General features: G+C 45.3%; 1 protein-coding gene across 1 annotated transcript in view; it reads right to left on the bottom strand.

The window, feature by feature from the left end:
* MYH15 (myosin heavy chain 15) overlaps positions 1-16,112 on the bottom strand; it is a 135,955-nt gene that overhangs the window by 82,334 nt on the left and 37,509 nt on the right. The window contains exons 9-15 of the mRNA XM_060234543.1: positions 15,580-15,643; positions 15,140-15,238; positions 12,606-12,709; positions 11,839-11,977; positions 7,829-7,947; positions 1,547-1,696; positions 454-624 (exon numbers count right to left, since the gene is read on the bottom strand). Coding sequence (XP_060090526.1) covers positions 454-624; positions 1,547-1,696; positions 7,829-7,947; positions 11,839-11,977; positions 12,606-12,709; positions 15,140-15,238; positions 15,580-15,643 — 846 coding nt within the window. The remainder of the gene's footprint in view (positions 1-453; positions 625-1,546; positions 1,697-7,828; positions 7,948-11,838; positions 11,978-12,605; positions 12,710-15,139; positions 15,239-15,579; positions 15,644-16,112) is intronic.

Raw genomic sequence — 16,112 nt, 5'->3', positions numbered from 1 at the left:
ACTGCGAAGACTGCCCATTTATACTCACTCTCTGCTTACTATTACTCAGCCAGTTTTTGATCCACAAGAGGACCTGTCCTTTTACTTCATGACTCTCAAGACATCCATGGACAACCTTCCTGTCTTGGCAGTCCAATGTAGGCCACAAATAGAGCAGGTGTACCAGTCCTCTAGTGGGCAACCACAGATGGTGGTGGACTCCATTCAGCTTGCCAGATCTTAGAGGCCATTATAGCTAACAGAAAAACTGACCAAGAAGGTTGGTTTAACTAGCTTCCTGTTTAGGAACAAACTCATGGTTGTATTGGTACAATATTGCAAAGCAATAAATGCATCTTCAGTGTGGATGAATCTATAAGTCACCAATGCCCCAAGAGTATCTTTGTTAATTGCAGTAGATATTGATGAATAAATCCAACAGATTGGTACAGCCCCTGGCCAATTTTCCCATACCTTTTCAATGAGATCAATGCAGGCTTGCAAATCCAAGCCAAAGTCAATGAACTCCCATTCAATGCCTTCCTTTTTGTACTCTTCTTGCTCCAAGACAAACATGTGGTGGTTGAAAAACTGTTGCAATTTTTCATTTGTGAAATTGATGCAAAGTTGTTCGAAGCTGTTATACTATGAGGGGAGGAAAGTCACAAAAATTTGCATAGGATTAGAGTGGGAACTGCACAAATGCACAGAATAAATGACACAAACTATATAAAAATATCTGTCAGTCAAGGGTGGTTAATATGGAGAAGGACAGCATAATTTTTAGCTTGGGGTACAGCTGTATACCATTGAATTGATTATTAATGTATGCCAAGTAGGGTTATAGGAGGCATCTTTCCCAAAGCCCTGATTCAGAGAAAGTCAGTCATGCTTATATTCCATTGAAGGAAACAAATTAGACTAAGTTAAGCATGACTAACCTGTCCCACTGATTTTAATGGGACTTGAGAGCAACCAGTTTTCTTCCCTCATTGGGACCTAAAGAGCTTGTTACTGTGAATTCTCTCTCCCACTCACAAGGCAAATATTTTCAGCCCTCCAAAGACTGGTGATTTGAAATCAGGCACACATAAAAGCATGTTAACCTTTGGGAAATGAATAAGGAAATTCAGGACTACCTTAAGAATATAGCTGAGTGCATATTGTTTTGACAGAGAGATATCCCGAGGTTTCAGAAGATGGCACTTGTGACTTTGGCTGTGTTACTATTATTATCAAACAGGAAAATGTCTTGGCTTCTCTTAGATAACCCTGCATTAAACAGTTTGATTTCTAGATTCAAATTAGACATGCAGTCACAGTTGGGAGCTGATTCTGGCATTAGTTTCACATTGTGTAATTGGAAATCTTCCTGAGCATATACAGATATAGAAAAGTTATAATCACAAGGGGTTAGCCAATAGCCACAGAATTTTTCTACAAATAATTGAATGCAATAAGAATCCATGGTTCTGTCCACAAGATTATCCTGAGAAAATAAATGTTTTATCTCTTTTGATATTTGATCTAAATGATTGTATGGATATTTTTGGAATCAATTACTCACATCAAAGATTTCGAAGCCAGCAATGTCCAATACACCAATGAAAAACTGCCTTGGCAGCTTAGTGTCCAAGGTTTTGTTGATGCGTGTAACTAGCCACTTGAACATTCGATCATAAACTGCCTTAGATAAAGCACCAACTGCATATGAAACCTAAAACAAAGACATAATGTTATTAGTAGATATAGAGTCAAAAACTTAATAACTATTACTGTTTCATGATTTCCAAACAACATTTGTTTTGAGATTCCTACTTCTCTATTAAACTTCTAATGTTAAGGTTACAGTTCATTTATAGACCTAAAGATAAGCACCAGTATGATCAAGTTGACAGAATGCTGGGTTACACTTCAGTTTTGTCCTGAATTAATTGTGTGGTCTTGGGAAAGTCATTTTTTTGTGATGCTAAATTCCTCATCCGCACAAAACCAGCCAAGTGAGGAACGTCAACACAAAAAGGCAGCACATTTCCATAGCAAATGTACTGGCTAGACTAAAACTTTCCCAGTATGCTTCCAGTTTATTGGTTTATGTGTCTCACATAATCTAGAAAATGGATGTTTTAATTTACGTTGTGCATATTCTCATAATGGCATAGTGTCATGAGTTCTGCAGCCTCAATATCAGTAAATAGATAGTCCTTCTCGAACAGATATATATTTCCTAATTTTGTACTGCATTTTGGCCTTGGTAGTCATAACATAATGCAACTTGTACTTCATTTTCATAGATCCATGTTTAATTGGCACAAATCCATAACTTTAAAAAGCTGGTACGGGGCCAAGGAAGTCTCAGTCCAATGAGCCACCACCAGAAAGAGCCCTACTATTGCCAGGACTCACTAGCAGGAACGCCCACAGAGCCTGACCTCAAGTCAGGGGAAAGAGATAGGGCAACTTGGTGGTTGGAATGGGCAAAGAGGAAGACACCAGGGAGGGGGGAGGACTCAGGAGGGGGGTGGGGACTGTAATGTACTCAGTGACGAGACGTGTTGAAGGCAACATACTTTATTAGCTGGTACATCACAAGAGGGTGAAACGCGGGCCAGGTCCCGCTTTATATACAAAGCCTGGAACAACCCTCGGATTGGCCAGGTCCAATCCTGGCCAGTTAAACTTCCTGCCACAGATCTTAATTGGCGGAGTAGTTTTGCGCGCTACATCCAGTGTCCAGGGACTTCCTCTGGTCACCTCTGTAGCATTCGCCGTGCAGTACTTCCGGATTGCATAGCAAGACACAACACTCCTCCCCCCCCCTAGTTCAAGACACATAGTCCTTCAAGTAGGCCGGCGCCCTGCGTTCCCGGGTTGACCTCCTCGGGGTTATTTGGGGCGTTGGAGTGGCCGCTGAGGGGGGGTTTCTTCTCGGGGACTTGACACTGGCGGCTGACTGTCCGACTCTAGTCATGACTCTAGTCCAGAACCGCCGGTCTGGGTGGATCATGCCCCCCGCTGGTTTGCTCTTCCGCTCACGTCGTCGGTAGGATCGGCGCCTGCGGGGCCACTGCCGGGGGGGGGGTGTTGATAGCTCTCCCCCACTTGCCGCTTCCCCACTTGCTGTTGGTTCTTCCGGCAAGGTGCAGCGGCGCAGCTGGTCTATGTGCCTCTTTAGGATCTGACACCCCTTGGACGAGACCTCATAGGAGGAAGACCCTGTCACCCGAAGTACCCAGCCGGCAACCCACTCCAGGCTGCTTGCGAAATTCTTTGCGTAGACCGGGTCCCCCAGAAAGAATCCCCGCGCTGCTTCCCTGACTTCGGGGGAACTACGGACATCGGTGGCCCTGTCTGGATGTAGCCAGTCTAACCTCGTGATCAATTTCCTCTCCATTAATAGTTCGGCGAGGCTTGACCCGGTGACAGGGTTGGGGGTAATTCTGTTATGAAATAAGAAGGCTGCCATGCGGTGGTCCCAGTCCCCCTGTACAATGTGACCCAGGGCGTCTTTAGTGGTGCGCACCATGCGCTCTGCCTGGCCGTTGGTGGCCAAATGGAAGAGGGCGGACCGAATGTGCTGGATGAGGTACCTATTAACAAACTCGCGGAATTCCCGGGAGGTGAAAGCGGTTCCATTGTCCGTGACCAGGTTATCGGGGATTCTGTGCATGCAAAAGGCCCTTCGCAAGGCTCTGACCACTACTGCTGTGGAGGTGGAAGCTACGGGGATCACCTCTAACCACTTAGTATATGCATCGACCAGGATGAAGAATATTTGGCCCTGGTATGGCCCTGCAAAATCTAAGTGGAGCCGGGGCCACGGCCTCCGGTTGGACTCCCAGCAGTGGACGGGGATGCTTGGCGGATCGGGCCGGGATTCCTGGCAGGGTTGGCACCTTCTCACCCACCCACCCCTATCTCGTCATCCATACCCGGCCACCATACATAACTGTGTGCCAGGGCTTTCATCCTCACTATCCCCGGGTGTGTTTCATGTAAAGCTTCTAACACTTGTTTCCGCATTGGGGGGGGGACCACCAGCCTGCTACTCCATAGTATGCACCCCTTGTATGTGGACAACTTGTCTCTGCGTGATGCGAACGCCCTGAATTCAGTGCCCAGTTCGCCCGTAGGCCACCCCCTTCCCACCCAGTCCAAAACTCGTGCGAGTATCCGGTCCTTGCCTGTGGCCCGAGCCACCTCAGCGGCGTGGAGGAGCCGCTCGGGCAAAGACTCCAGAAGCATCACATGGTGGGCAGGATCTGGGTCCGTCGAGGGAAGCGGCAGGCGGCTAAGGGCATCAGCGTGCCCCATGGCTTTTCCCAGGCGGTGCACCAGAGTGTATGTGTACGAGTTCAGAAACTGGTTCCACCTCAGGAAGCGCTGTGACAAAATTTGCGGGGTCTGACGGTCTGGGGTGAGGAGGCCCAGGAGCGGCTTATGGTCCATGGCAATCGTGAAACGCCTACCATACAGGTAGTCGTTGAATTTGTGAATGCCCGCCACTATTGCCAAAGCCTCCTTGTCGATCTGAGCGTAGTTGCGCTCTGCGGGGGTTCGGGTTCTCGAATAGTAGGCCACAGGAACCTCCCTCCCGTCCGGGAGTTGGTGCCCCAGAACAGCGCCCACTCCGTACGGGGAAGCATCGCAAGCCAAAATCAGTGGCATGGCCTTGTCGAAATGGTGGAGCACCACACTGGAAACAAGGAGGTCTTTGATTGCCTGAAAGGCGGTGACCTGCTGCTTTCCCCAAACCCACGGGGCTTGTTTATCGAGCAGCCTGTGGAGGGGTTCCGCGATGGCCACTTTATGGGGCAAGAACAAATGGTAAAAATTTAATAACCCCAAGAAACTTTGTAGCTCCACCTTGCACGTGGGGGGCGGGGCATGGACTATCGCCCTGGTCTTGTCCTCCGTCAGGCGAATTCCCATGGCATCTACTGCAAAGCCCAAGAACTCCACCCTCGGCACCCCTAGTGAACATTTTTCCTTCTTTACTTTTAGACCCGCCGCCTGGAAGCAGCGGAGTACCTCAGGTGGCTGCTGAACTCTTCCACGTCCGGGGCTGCGATCAGAACATCATCGAAAAACGGTTGCACTCCGGGGATCCCTTTGAGAAGGGAGTCCATTATGCTCTGAAAGATCCCCCGAGCTACACTAACCCCAAATTGCAGCTGCCGTACCCTAAAAGCTCCCCTGTGGGTCACAATGGTCTGAGCATCTGCTGTCTTGGCGTCTACCGGAAGTTGCTGGTACGCTTGGGCCAGGTCCAGTTTCCCAAAAATCTTAGAGCCTGCTAAGGCCGCCAGGACGTGGCTGACCACCGGAATGGGGTAGGGATTGTCCTGGAGCACCTTATTTATAGTGCACTTGTAGTCAGCGCATATTCGCACATCCCCGTTCGGCTTCACTGGCGTGACTATGGGTGTTTCCCAGGCCGCATAGGACACTGGTTCTAGAACTCCCTGGGCCGTGAGTTGGTCCTGCTCTGCTTCTATTTTAGGTTTTAGAGCGAACGGCACTCACCTGGCCTTCAGTCGGATAGGTCTAATGAGGGGATCGAGGGGTAAAGTGATGGGCGGCCTCTTGTAACTCCCCAGGGACCCATCAAAAACTTCGGGGAATTCCCGGCACACGTTCTTGAAGTTGGTCATTTGTATCTGCTGCACCCCAACTAATTGAATACCTAGTGGTCGAAACCAGGCCAGCCCTAGTAATATGGTGAGCTGGCGCTTTACCACTAGAATGTCCAGTAGTCCCCTGAAGCCCTGTCTCTCTACCTGTACTGTGGCCCAACCCAAGATGTGTACGGGGGTTTTCTGAAAGTTTCGCAGTATAAAATCAGCCAGTCTCAATTGGAGCCGGCGACGGGGTCACAGTTTTCTTAGGGTCTCCTCCGAAATTATGGAGATGGAGGAGCCCGAGTCCACCTCCATTTGGCATGGAGTGCCCTTGATTATGACCAACAGTCTGACCTTGTCGGGGGCGGTGAGGGGCAAGTTCATTACCTGCAGGCTGGTCGATGCTGTCGTGTGAGCATCGGTCGAATCATGGTGAGCAGTCTGGTGTCTGTGATTGGCCTTAGCCCAGCAAGCCCGCGCTATGTGGCCCAGCTTCCCACAGTTCCTGCAGTCCATGTTGCGATATGGGCAGTCCCGTCTCTCGTGGGAGTTGCCACAGCTGGCACACTTGCTGTTGGCCAGTCTCTCAGTTGCTCGTTGCCGCGTGGGCGCTCTTGGGCCCATTCTTTGTTGGCGGCGGAGCTGGAATGCCTCTTTGTCTTCTGGGTCGCCAGGCGCCATCTCTTCCTGGTGGACTGCTTCTCCTCTCGGGTTGTTGTACGCTTTGGTGGTTCTCTCGAATGCGGTTGCTTCGTTGAAAGCTTGTTGAAGGGTGAGCTCCTCCTTTGCGAAGAGCTTTTGCTGCAGCTTTTCGTCTCGGAGGCCCCAGACGAATCGGTCTCTCAAGGCTTCCACCGACTTGTCGAAACAACAGTTCCCTGCAATCTGACGGAGAGCGGCCAGGTATACAGCAGCCATTTCTCCTGGCCCTTGATCTCTCTTGTGGAAGAGAAATCAGCTTGCAATGATGGAAGGCTGAGGCAAGAAATGCCTGGTGAGGAGTCTGACGATCTCCCTATACGTTCTCTCGGTGAGCTTCACGGGGGCCGAGAGACCTTTGGCGATCTCGAAGGTGGCCTCCCCACAGATGCTCAGGAGTACGTCTCTCATGCGGCTGTCGTCTGTAATCAGGTTTGCACGTAGGTAGCATTCGACCCACTCCGTGTAGGTCTCCCACCTCTCAGGGTTGGCTGGGTCGAACTCAGCAAGGTGGCCCGTCGTTACATTCGGGTTCGCTATGGCAGCGGCGGGTGCTTCTGTCTCTTGCGGCTCCGTGCCTTCCTCGTCTCCAGCCAGGTCATCGACTTCCCGCTTGGGGAGTTACCTAGCTAGATCCCACCTTGGTCGCCAGTGTAATGTAGTGACGAGATGTGTTGAAGGCAACATACTTTATTAGCTGGTACATCACAAGAGGGCGAAACGCGGGCCGGGTCCCGCTTTATATACAAAGCCCGGAACAACCCTCGGACTGGCCAGGTCCAATCCTGGCCAGTTAAACTTCCCGCCACAGATCTTAATTGGCGGAGTAGTTTTGCGCGCTACATCCAGTGACCAGGGACTTCCTCTGGTCACCTCTGTAGCGTTCGCTGTGCAGTACTTCCGGATTGCATAGCGAGACATAACAGGGACATAGGGGGGAATAAAAAAGGCCATGAGAAGAGGTCAAGGAGGAGTGGAGACTGGCACTGACAGTGAGGCGGGAGGGGGGAGAGAGAGATTCTGAGACCTTTAGCCTGATGGGGGGACAGCAAGAGACCCAAAGGCAATGGCAAGAGACCCGAAGGTACAGCATATGTCCCTAACCAGACTTGAGTTTGGCTGCTAGAATTTTCTGAGCAGGATTTACTATTCACTATTACCCAGAACACAACATTCACTTAAATTCTGCCCTTTACAGAAGTACAATTTCAGTGCAATTCTAAGAAAAGTTAGTTGTAGCTCTGTTTAGGTTTACACTGTTAATGACTTCACAATATTGAAGCTCTAGGGATAAACTAATTAAAGTCAACTTGATACACTTTATACAATAAAATACATTAATCTTAAATGTACTTACCTGGAATGAAAGCTTACAAATCAATGGCCTTATTTCCCAGGGAGTGTAGTTAGGATTGGACTAAAGAAGTGCAATAGACATGACTAATAACAATAATAGCTAAAGAGCAGAGAAATCAATGTACAAGGGATGAGTATCAGGCTGGATCCAAGCAGTTTAAACAACTCCTTACCTGTTCTACGCTTTGACCTTTGGTGACATACTCATTTCCAACTTTCACCCTAGGGTGCATCAAACCCTTAAGCATATCAGCAGAGTTAATGCCCATCAGGTAAGCAGCTTTATCAGCACCTGGTGGAAGGATAACACATTTGAGAAGAGTGGTATCTTGACTCATTAAGATTGTATTTATGTAGATTACAGTTTGCCCTTTCCTTGGACTCAGAGAATTCTACCACTTTTGTTAAAAAACAGCAAAACATGAGAATATTTCCAAAACACAATCACAGGGACTTGTGAGAAACACATCAGGGAATAAGAATCGTGGTGGAAGTGGTGCCCTACCCACTCAATCCCATTCTGCCTGATGTCTCCCTATTGCTCTCTCTGCCCCCTCACTGTTCTGGTGCCAGCCTAACCACCACCACCCCAGTGCTGCTGCTGCCACTATCATGCCTACCTGCTCAGATGCCTGCTCACTCATTCACCCATCTCCCTACTTTCTCCTTTCTCAAGGTCTGCCAAGACTTCAAAACACAGTGTCATGAGATCTTGGCTTTTTTCCCTGAAAGTGAGATTTCAGGGCTTTTTTTTTTTTTTTTTAATCCCCTTTTCATTTATATCCAGATTTTTCTGCATATCCCCCAAGTTTGCGTAAACATCTCCCTTCTCTCTACATGGCCCCAAACTCAAGATTTAAAGATTCACAGCTGGGACCATATTGAGAATGAAAAAGACTGATGCTTTAAACACAAGATAATATATACAATAAAGAGCACAGCAAAATGCAGCCCTGTTCCCTTTATATAAATAAATTAAACACAATATTTATTAAATTAGAAACATATCTAGCATCTATCATAACAAAATTATCTTCTGTATAAACTATTAAATACATGGTGAGAACATTAGTCCTACAGATTACAGATCCTAATTCACTTTAAGTTTTTCTTAGTTCTGGTATCATCTGTATTTGAACATCTTGCTGCTGCTATGCTGTGTTTTGACATTTATTTAGTCCCAAGAGAAAACTCTGCATTGTGATGAACACAGAAGTGTCAGAATCCTTGCTCAGAGGGTATATGATCCAAGTTGCATCGAAATGGTAACAATGATGCTGAGATGGAAGGGTCTGATCAAGGATTACTGAGGGAAAGGGTTACAGTTAACCGACAGCAGGCAATGCAGAATAATGGGCAGAACTGTGACGCAGTAGTAAAGATAGCAGAGGAGGAGGAAAGGAAAAGGAAGAACAAGCATTCAACAAGCACATTTTGAATTCACAAAGCATTTTACCTACATTATATCAGTAATCCTTGAAATAACCTTGCAAGTTTGGGCAATGAAAGAGTTTTTAAGGAAAATAAAAAAGAGTTATGTGCATTCTAAAGAGGGTTTTTTTGTGGTAAATACTTCAAGCTTATTAAGCTAAAAATAATTAAACTCAGTGCTGATCATATAGTCAAGGAGATTTAGGGGGAAGAGGACAGTATGAGAACTGGAAGGCACAAAGCACTTTTACAATGGGCACTCCATTATTCCCTATGGAGACTAATTCCCATAGGGTATAATGAAGATTTGATCTGTGGGTATCTTGGGCTAGGAGGGGCTAGGCCTTAGACCTAGTTATGGAAAGATTGTAAACCTGCAGGAATATCTGAACTAGGTTTTAAACACATTAAAACATGATGATGTAGACAGGAGGTTCACACTTTTAAACCTGCATGCAGTTATAGACATACAACCATATGAAGAAAGGCAGGTGCATCCTCAGGCTGGTAAATTGGCAGTTACCTCGGCTATTGCGATCTCAGCTGTGATTCAGGGTATTCTTTCTAGCTTACATCTTGATTCACATAATCAGTTCTCCCCCTGGTTCTATACCTATGTCCATTATCACACAGAAGAACGTGGTGGTGTGAGACAAAGTGGCTCACCATTCCTTTATTAATGAGTCATATTGGCATGACTCTCAAACCATATGGCCAAATGAGCATGGACACAAAATCAGTCAAGCAAATTAATTCTGCTTTAAATGTACCGAAAACATCATGAATGTTGCAGACCCTCAGGTGTGATGAATCTACATGAAAGTAATTCACAGCACTGAGTTTCTTGCTCTTGCACAGTTTATACCCAAACACAATCCACCAGGGCCTCAGTAAATCTGTTGTGCTGCCTGCCTGGGACTGTGAGGAGGGGAGGGGAGAGGCCTGTCAGGCATCAGGGGAGAGACTTGTCAGGCATCAATCAGTACATCTACGATGGGCTTAGACTCATGAGAACTGGGCTCCAATCCCCACTCAACTACAGGGCTTACTGGATAGGGTTGCCAATCCCCAGGTGCGGGCAGGGGATCCCCTGGTTTGGAGGCTCTCTCCCTGCTTCAGAGTTATCAAGAAGCGGGACGTGAGGAGGGAAATGTCTGCTGGGCACTCCATTATTCCCTATGGAGACTAATTCCCATAGGCTATAATGAAGATTTGATCTGTGGGTATCTTGGGCTAGGAGAGGCTGTTTTTTGAGGTAGAGGCACCAAATTTGCAGCATAGCATCCTATGACTCCCCTTAAAACACCCTCCAAGCTTTAAAAAGATTGGACCAGGGGTCCAACTATGTGAGCCCCAAAATAAGGGGCCCCTATCCTTCATTATTTCCAATGAAGAGAAGGCATTTAAAAGGTGTGTGGTCCCTTTAAATGTGATGGCCAGAACTCCCTTTGAAGTTCAGTTATGCTTGTCACAACCTTGCTCCTGGCTCCACCCCCAAAGTCCCCAGATATTTCTTGACATGGACCTGGCAACCCTATTACTGGATGTTTTGGGGTCTGTCATTCTTTCAGGCCAATCTACTTCCTAAGATTATATTTGGCCATGTGTGATAATTTGTGTTGAAATGTACAAATTGACAGAATCCAGTGGAGGAATATTACATGTGACAATCTATGACTGAGATTTACAATTTTTAAAAAAGCAAGAGGGAAAAAAGGAAATGTGATGGTTTCATTTCAAACTAGGTTAGACTCAGTTTGGCCTAGGGTTGCCAGGCCCCTGGGGTGGGAGGGATTCTGCCTTAACAGACATTTTCAAGTGACTTCTGGTAAAACAAAAAGAGCCTTCCCTGACGTGATGACATCACCCACAAGTGACATCCTCACATCAGGGACATAAGGGAGATGCTCTAGTTTTGGGGCAAAAACTGTCCAGCTATTGGAAAAACCTTGGGGGGCAGGGCAGAACAGGGCATACAGCCCATTCCACCATACATTACACTTACCAACATTGGATTTCATTAGCCACATTGTCACCCACTCACCCAATTTGTGGAGTTCCTCTTGGAGCTTTTCACAGTAAGCCTTGGTTTTCATCATTCTGAATATGTCCCCCTGCCAGCCAGCTGATTGGCTTCTGGGAAAGGGGCAAAGGCCTGGCTTGAGTTGCCAATCCCCAGGTGGGGGCAGGGGATCCCCCAGTCTGGAGGCCTTCCCCCCACTTCAGGATCATCTGAAAGCAGGGCGGGGGGAGGGAAATGTCTGCTGGGTACTCCATTAGTCCCTATGGAGACCAATTCCCATAGGATATAATGGAGAATTGATCTGCGGGTAGCTTGGGCTCTGGAGGGGCTGTTTTTTTTTATGTAGAGGCACCACATTTGCAGCATAGCATCCAGTGTCTCTCCTCAAAACATCTGCCAAGTTTCAAAAAGATTGGAGAGACGGCATTTAAAAGGTATGCAGTCCCTTAAATGTGATGGGCATGTAATATTTTGTTAGTAATTTAATTTAATTTAATTTTTCAATTAATATCCCACCCTATCCCGCAAGCAAACTCAGGGCAGCGTACAACATTAAAAAAAAAAACTTTTCTGTGCAATCCTCCTCCATCCCAGGATGGTTTTCATCCATTGCAAAGGTAATGGGATGATTCTATTTGAGAAGTGGAATGGCATCCCACCTTCCTTTGAACATAACTTCCACTCATCATGACACAGACATTATCAGAAGGCAGACAGGGAGTGGCTTACTTTCAGTGCCATCAGGCTCTGCCTGCTCCTCTCTGGGACGTTGTTTAAATTTCATGTTTCCAAAGTGCATAATAGCACCAGTGAGCTTGTAGGCACCATATTTTTCTTCAGAAACAAAGCCTAAAATATCCATGGCTTGCTGTGGAAAGTAAAAAGAACAGGACATTTTGTCAGTTGCTTCTGAAAACAACAGGCAGCTTTATTTTCCTGAACTCTCACTATTTGGCTGGTGGTTGTGCTTATGCTAGTATTGATCTTTCAGAACAGAAACTCCTGGGCCAAGAGGCTGCTGTTAGGGGGTTTCAACCTGAGAGGTACAGGATATGACATGAAAAGCCATTTCTAAAATATTTTAAAAAGTTAAATGTTTTTCTAATGTGCATATCACTATGCGAACTCCATTCCAAAAGTCAGTGAATCTCTTTTGATCCTCCAGGCATTTTCCAGTCTTATCAAAAATACCTCTTGGCTATGCAAAATATTTTAAAAAGTTACTCAATGTGATGTTTTTTGCTGCCTCTTATCACCTGGTATATGCATATGTAATGAAAAACACATGACCCTGTATATGCAAATGTAATGAAGATCCACAGTTGCAAAGGTTGTATCCGCAGCTCCTATTCTGACATGACATAAAGTAAGAGAAGTCAGGGATCAGGAGATTACCATGCCAAGACCATTTGATATCCATTGAAACTACTTTGGGCCATTCATCACAACAATTCACCTTAAAATATATTTCTAACCAAAAATGATTAGCAGCTTACATCAGTTGCCATCAACTCTTCCCCATCATCCAAATTGTCCACTGTAACCACACCTTGAGAGCAGATGTGGAAGTCATAGGGGTTTGTGGACACCAGCAGCATATCTGCAAATGGAAAGATCAAAAAAGATTTCTTTCTGGAGAAATGATCTATTAATATGCCATAAACTCATTCAACAGTCAAAACACTGCACAAGTGTAACATGGCAGAATGAGCCTTCTGCTCACAACACAGCTGTAAATGTTGTTGCAAGAAGTCTTGCCAGCACAGTTTGGATAACAGTGTCTAAATTAGGAGACCTGTTCAGGTATTCAAAACGTCCATGCATAGAGAGGGGTAGGATTGCAATCTGCTAGACCAGTCCCAGAAATTCATGCATACAGTCAAAATCTACATGACACCCTACATGCACACCAATACACATATGACTAGGTTGCAAAACTTAAGCAGATTCATTTGTTTGTGTGGGATTCACTGCAGACATACAGTACATATAAGCTTTGGAGCATATGTTTGAACAACAGGATAAGTACCCAAAGACAGAACCAGTCAAGTGTTGCAGGGCTGAAACCCAGACACCTTGGGTGAGATTCCTGGGCCAGGGCCAGCCCTGCCACTAGGCAAACTAGGCAATTGCCTAGGGTGCTAGCCTTCTGGGGATACCAAATTGGGTACCCTCCATGTGACTCGGTGATGTTATCAGTGCAGGGAGGTGCCAGAAGTTAGCCTTGCCTAGGGTGCCAGACAGTCTAGGGCCAGCCCTGCCAAAGCCTTGTTCTCAACACTGGGCTGCTCAGATTGGCTGACTGGAGAGACAATGTAATTGGCTCTAGAGATACAAAGTCATTACTTCCTGGCTGCTCTCTTCATGACCCTTCAGTCTTTGTAACTTCTTAGTAGTGTGAAGATTCTGCTATCTCTACTGAATACCAGCCTCCATTTGGCCCTATGTACACCCTTCACCTCAGATTTATCCCTTGCCTGACTCTGCTATGCTCCTCCCCACCACAAATCATGACTTCTGACCTGGTTCTGACATTACTTTGGCCCTGCTGACCAGTAGTTAGCCTCTGAACTTCTGATTGCCCAGCCTATGGCATGATTTCAGATTCTTCTACCTTGCCCTGACCTCAGTTCCAGACAGAAATTAACCTATAATTATAGCTGGAACTATTTTGGGTAGGATTACCTGTAGTCAGCTGACTGCAACATCTAACAAGAAGTTTGGGTTGCAGTTTATAGATGCAGAAATCTCTGCTAACAAGTAGCATGGGAATAGACAATTCACCATGAAATGTACATTTTCACAGTACAATATTTGCATCCAAATCCTGTTAGAGCAAAATTACTTTGAAACCGTTCCTTTAATCTTCCTTAATTAGACCACTGCAAAGGCTAACTGGGTTAAGGATTTAGCAGATGGGCCACTCTGCCTGGATGACAAGAACTTAAATGAGATTATTACTGCATTTGCCAAACAGCAATTTAGTACACGGATAAAATTATTCTCTTCACTGTATTAGAAGAAGGACCGCCTAGCTGGTGATGCTCTAGCAATCTGAATCATCTCAGTGTAATGACAGCAATATTTTTAAAAAGAAATAATCACTGTAAAATGCACATAACCCCAATTGTGAAATAATTTCCATAATAATTGTATATGGTGGTTTCGAACAAGAGTTGTGCATAATCTTGTGATAAAAATTAAAAATGTATATGTAGAATAGCACATCTTCATCTGCTCTGCCCAGGGGTGGCATCACCTGCGGTTCTGGATTATGCTCTTTATTGCCATATTTTGACCCCTCCTTGCATAATTTCTGATTTCTTCAAGAGTCCTGATCATTCTAGATGTAGGCAAATCCAGGTGTTTCCTTAAAAAGTAAAGGTAGTCCCCTGTGCAAGCACCAGTCATTTCCAACTCTGAGGTGACATTGCATCACAATGTTTTCACGGCAGACTTTTTATGAAATGGTTTGCCATTGCCTTCCCCAGTCATCTACACTTTACCCCCAGCAAGCCAGGTACTCATTTTACCGACTTCAGAAGGATGGAAGGCTGAGTCAACCTCGAGCTGGCTACCTGAACCCAGCTTCCTCTGGGATCAAAATCAGGTCATGAGCAGAGCTTGGACTGCAGTACTGCAGCTTTACAACTCTGCGCCATGGGCTCCTTTACAGTACTTCCTACATGGATGGTTATTAAGCAAGCAGATTGGAGGGTGGAAGCTTGTGAGTCCTTCTGGATCGTGACTGAAGTCTTTGTTTTGTACCAGTACTCCAGAGTATGGCATAGCAAAAAGTGGCTTATAAATTCATAACTTCTATTATTTAATGACAGCCAATTTCAATGGGTGATGACTGCCATTTTGATTTATTTTAAACATGTTCTGCAAGTGACCTGTTTTTAGTTTAGTTCGTTATTCCAGATGATACTTGGTTTAGACCTTAAAAAAAAAATCTACCCTTTCCTATTGCCTATTTATCTATTCCCAAAAGTCCCAGAACATCAATTCATCTTGTCTTTAGTCTTACCTTGTAGCTCTGCTTTTTTCCCTGACAAGATCTGGTAGAAGATGTGGTAGTCTCTCTCACCTGGTTGCTGGAAAATCACTCGGGATTTCTCTAGCAGATCTGGTTGTACATGGAGATAGGTTGAGAATTAAGTTGAAACATGTGAAAAGGGGGGTTGGGTCCAAAGAAATGTAAGCAGAAGTGGAAGAGATCTTAGTCACCTCTCCCTGTCTTTCAAAGCTTCCTGTGCCATCTGAAAAGCTGCTGAGGAGGGTTGGTGAACCCCCTGGAATAGCAGGAGAAGCAGCACAAAGGGCTGCAGTTCTTTTGGGGAAATCAGAAGAAAGAGTGACCCACCTCACCCCTTGTATAAGCAGAAGCACCTTCTACTCATGCAAAGGCACCTTTGGATCCAACCAAAGTTGCATAGTTCAGTAATTATAAATTAGTATGTTACTTACAGATTTCAATATCGGCTGATGATAGTTTGCCTGTAGTGCCAAAATGGATTCTGATAAATTTACCCTAATTTGTAAATGAGAAAAAAACCCCACATATTAATAAAAACACAGAAACAATAAAATATATATAGGTACAATATTTACACTGCAGTCCTAATCAAAGTTACAGCCTTCTAAGCCTCTTACAGTCAATATACTTAAAAGAGTATAACTTTGCCTAGGATCTCACTGATAAACAAAGCAAAGCCTACATGTTTCTGAACTTTAGTTATAGCAAGGATGGGATTTTCCAAATAATTTATTTATGTTACTTGTAGCCTGCCTTTCTTCCACAGGACTCACAGGGTAATCACTTGCGACTATTTTTTTAAAAATTATTTTATTCTATTTATATCCCGCCCTCCCCGTCGAAGCAGGCTCAGGGTGGCTTACAACATAAAATCCCAAGAACAATAGATTAATAGTATTAAAATACACATTCAATAATAAATAACAATAATTAAAACAGTTAAAACAGAAAACAGATTATTAAA

The sequence above is a fragment of the Heteronotia binoei genome, chromosome 3 (assembly GCF_032191835.1).
Source record: "Heteronotia binoei isolate CCM8104 ecotype False Entrance Well chromosome 3, APGP_CSIRO_Hbin_v1, whole genome shotgun sequence".
NCBI lineage: Eukaryota > Metazoa > Chordata > Lepidosauria > Squamata > Gekkonidae > Heteronotia > Heteronotia binoei.
The sequence above is the reverse complement of the archived record's forward strand: the minus strand, read 5'-3'. Positions and strand labels throughout refer to the sequence as shown.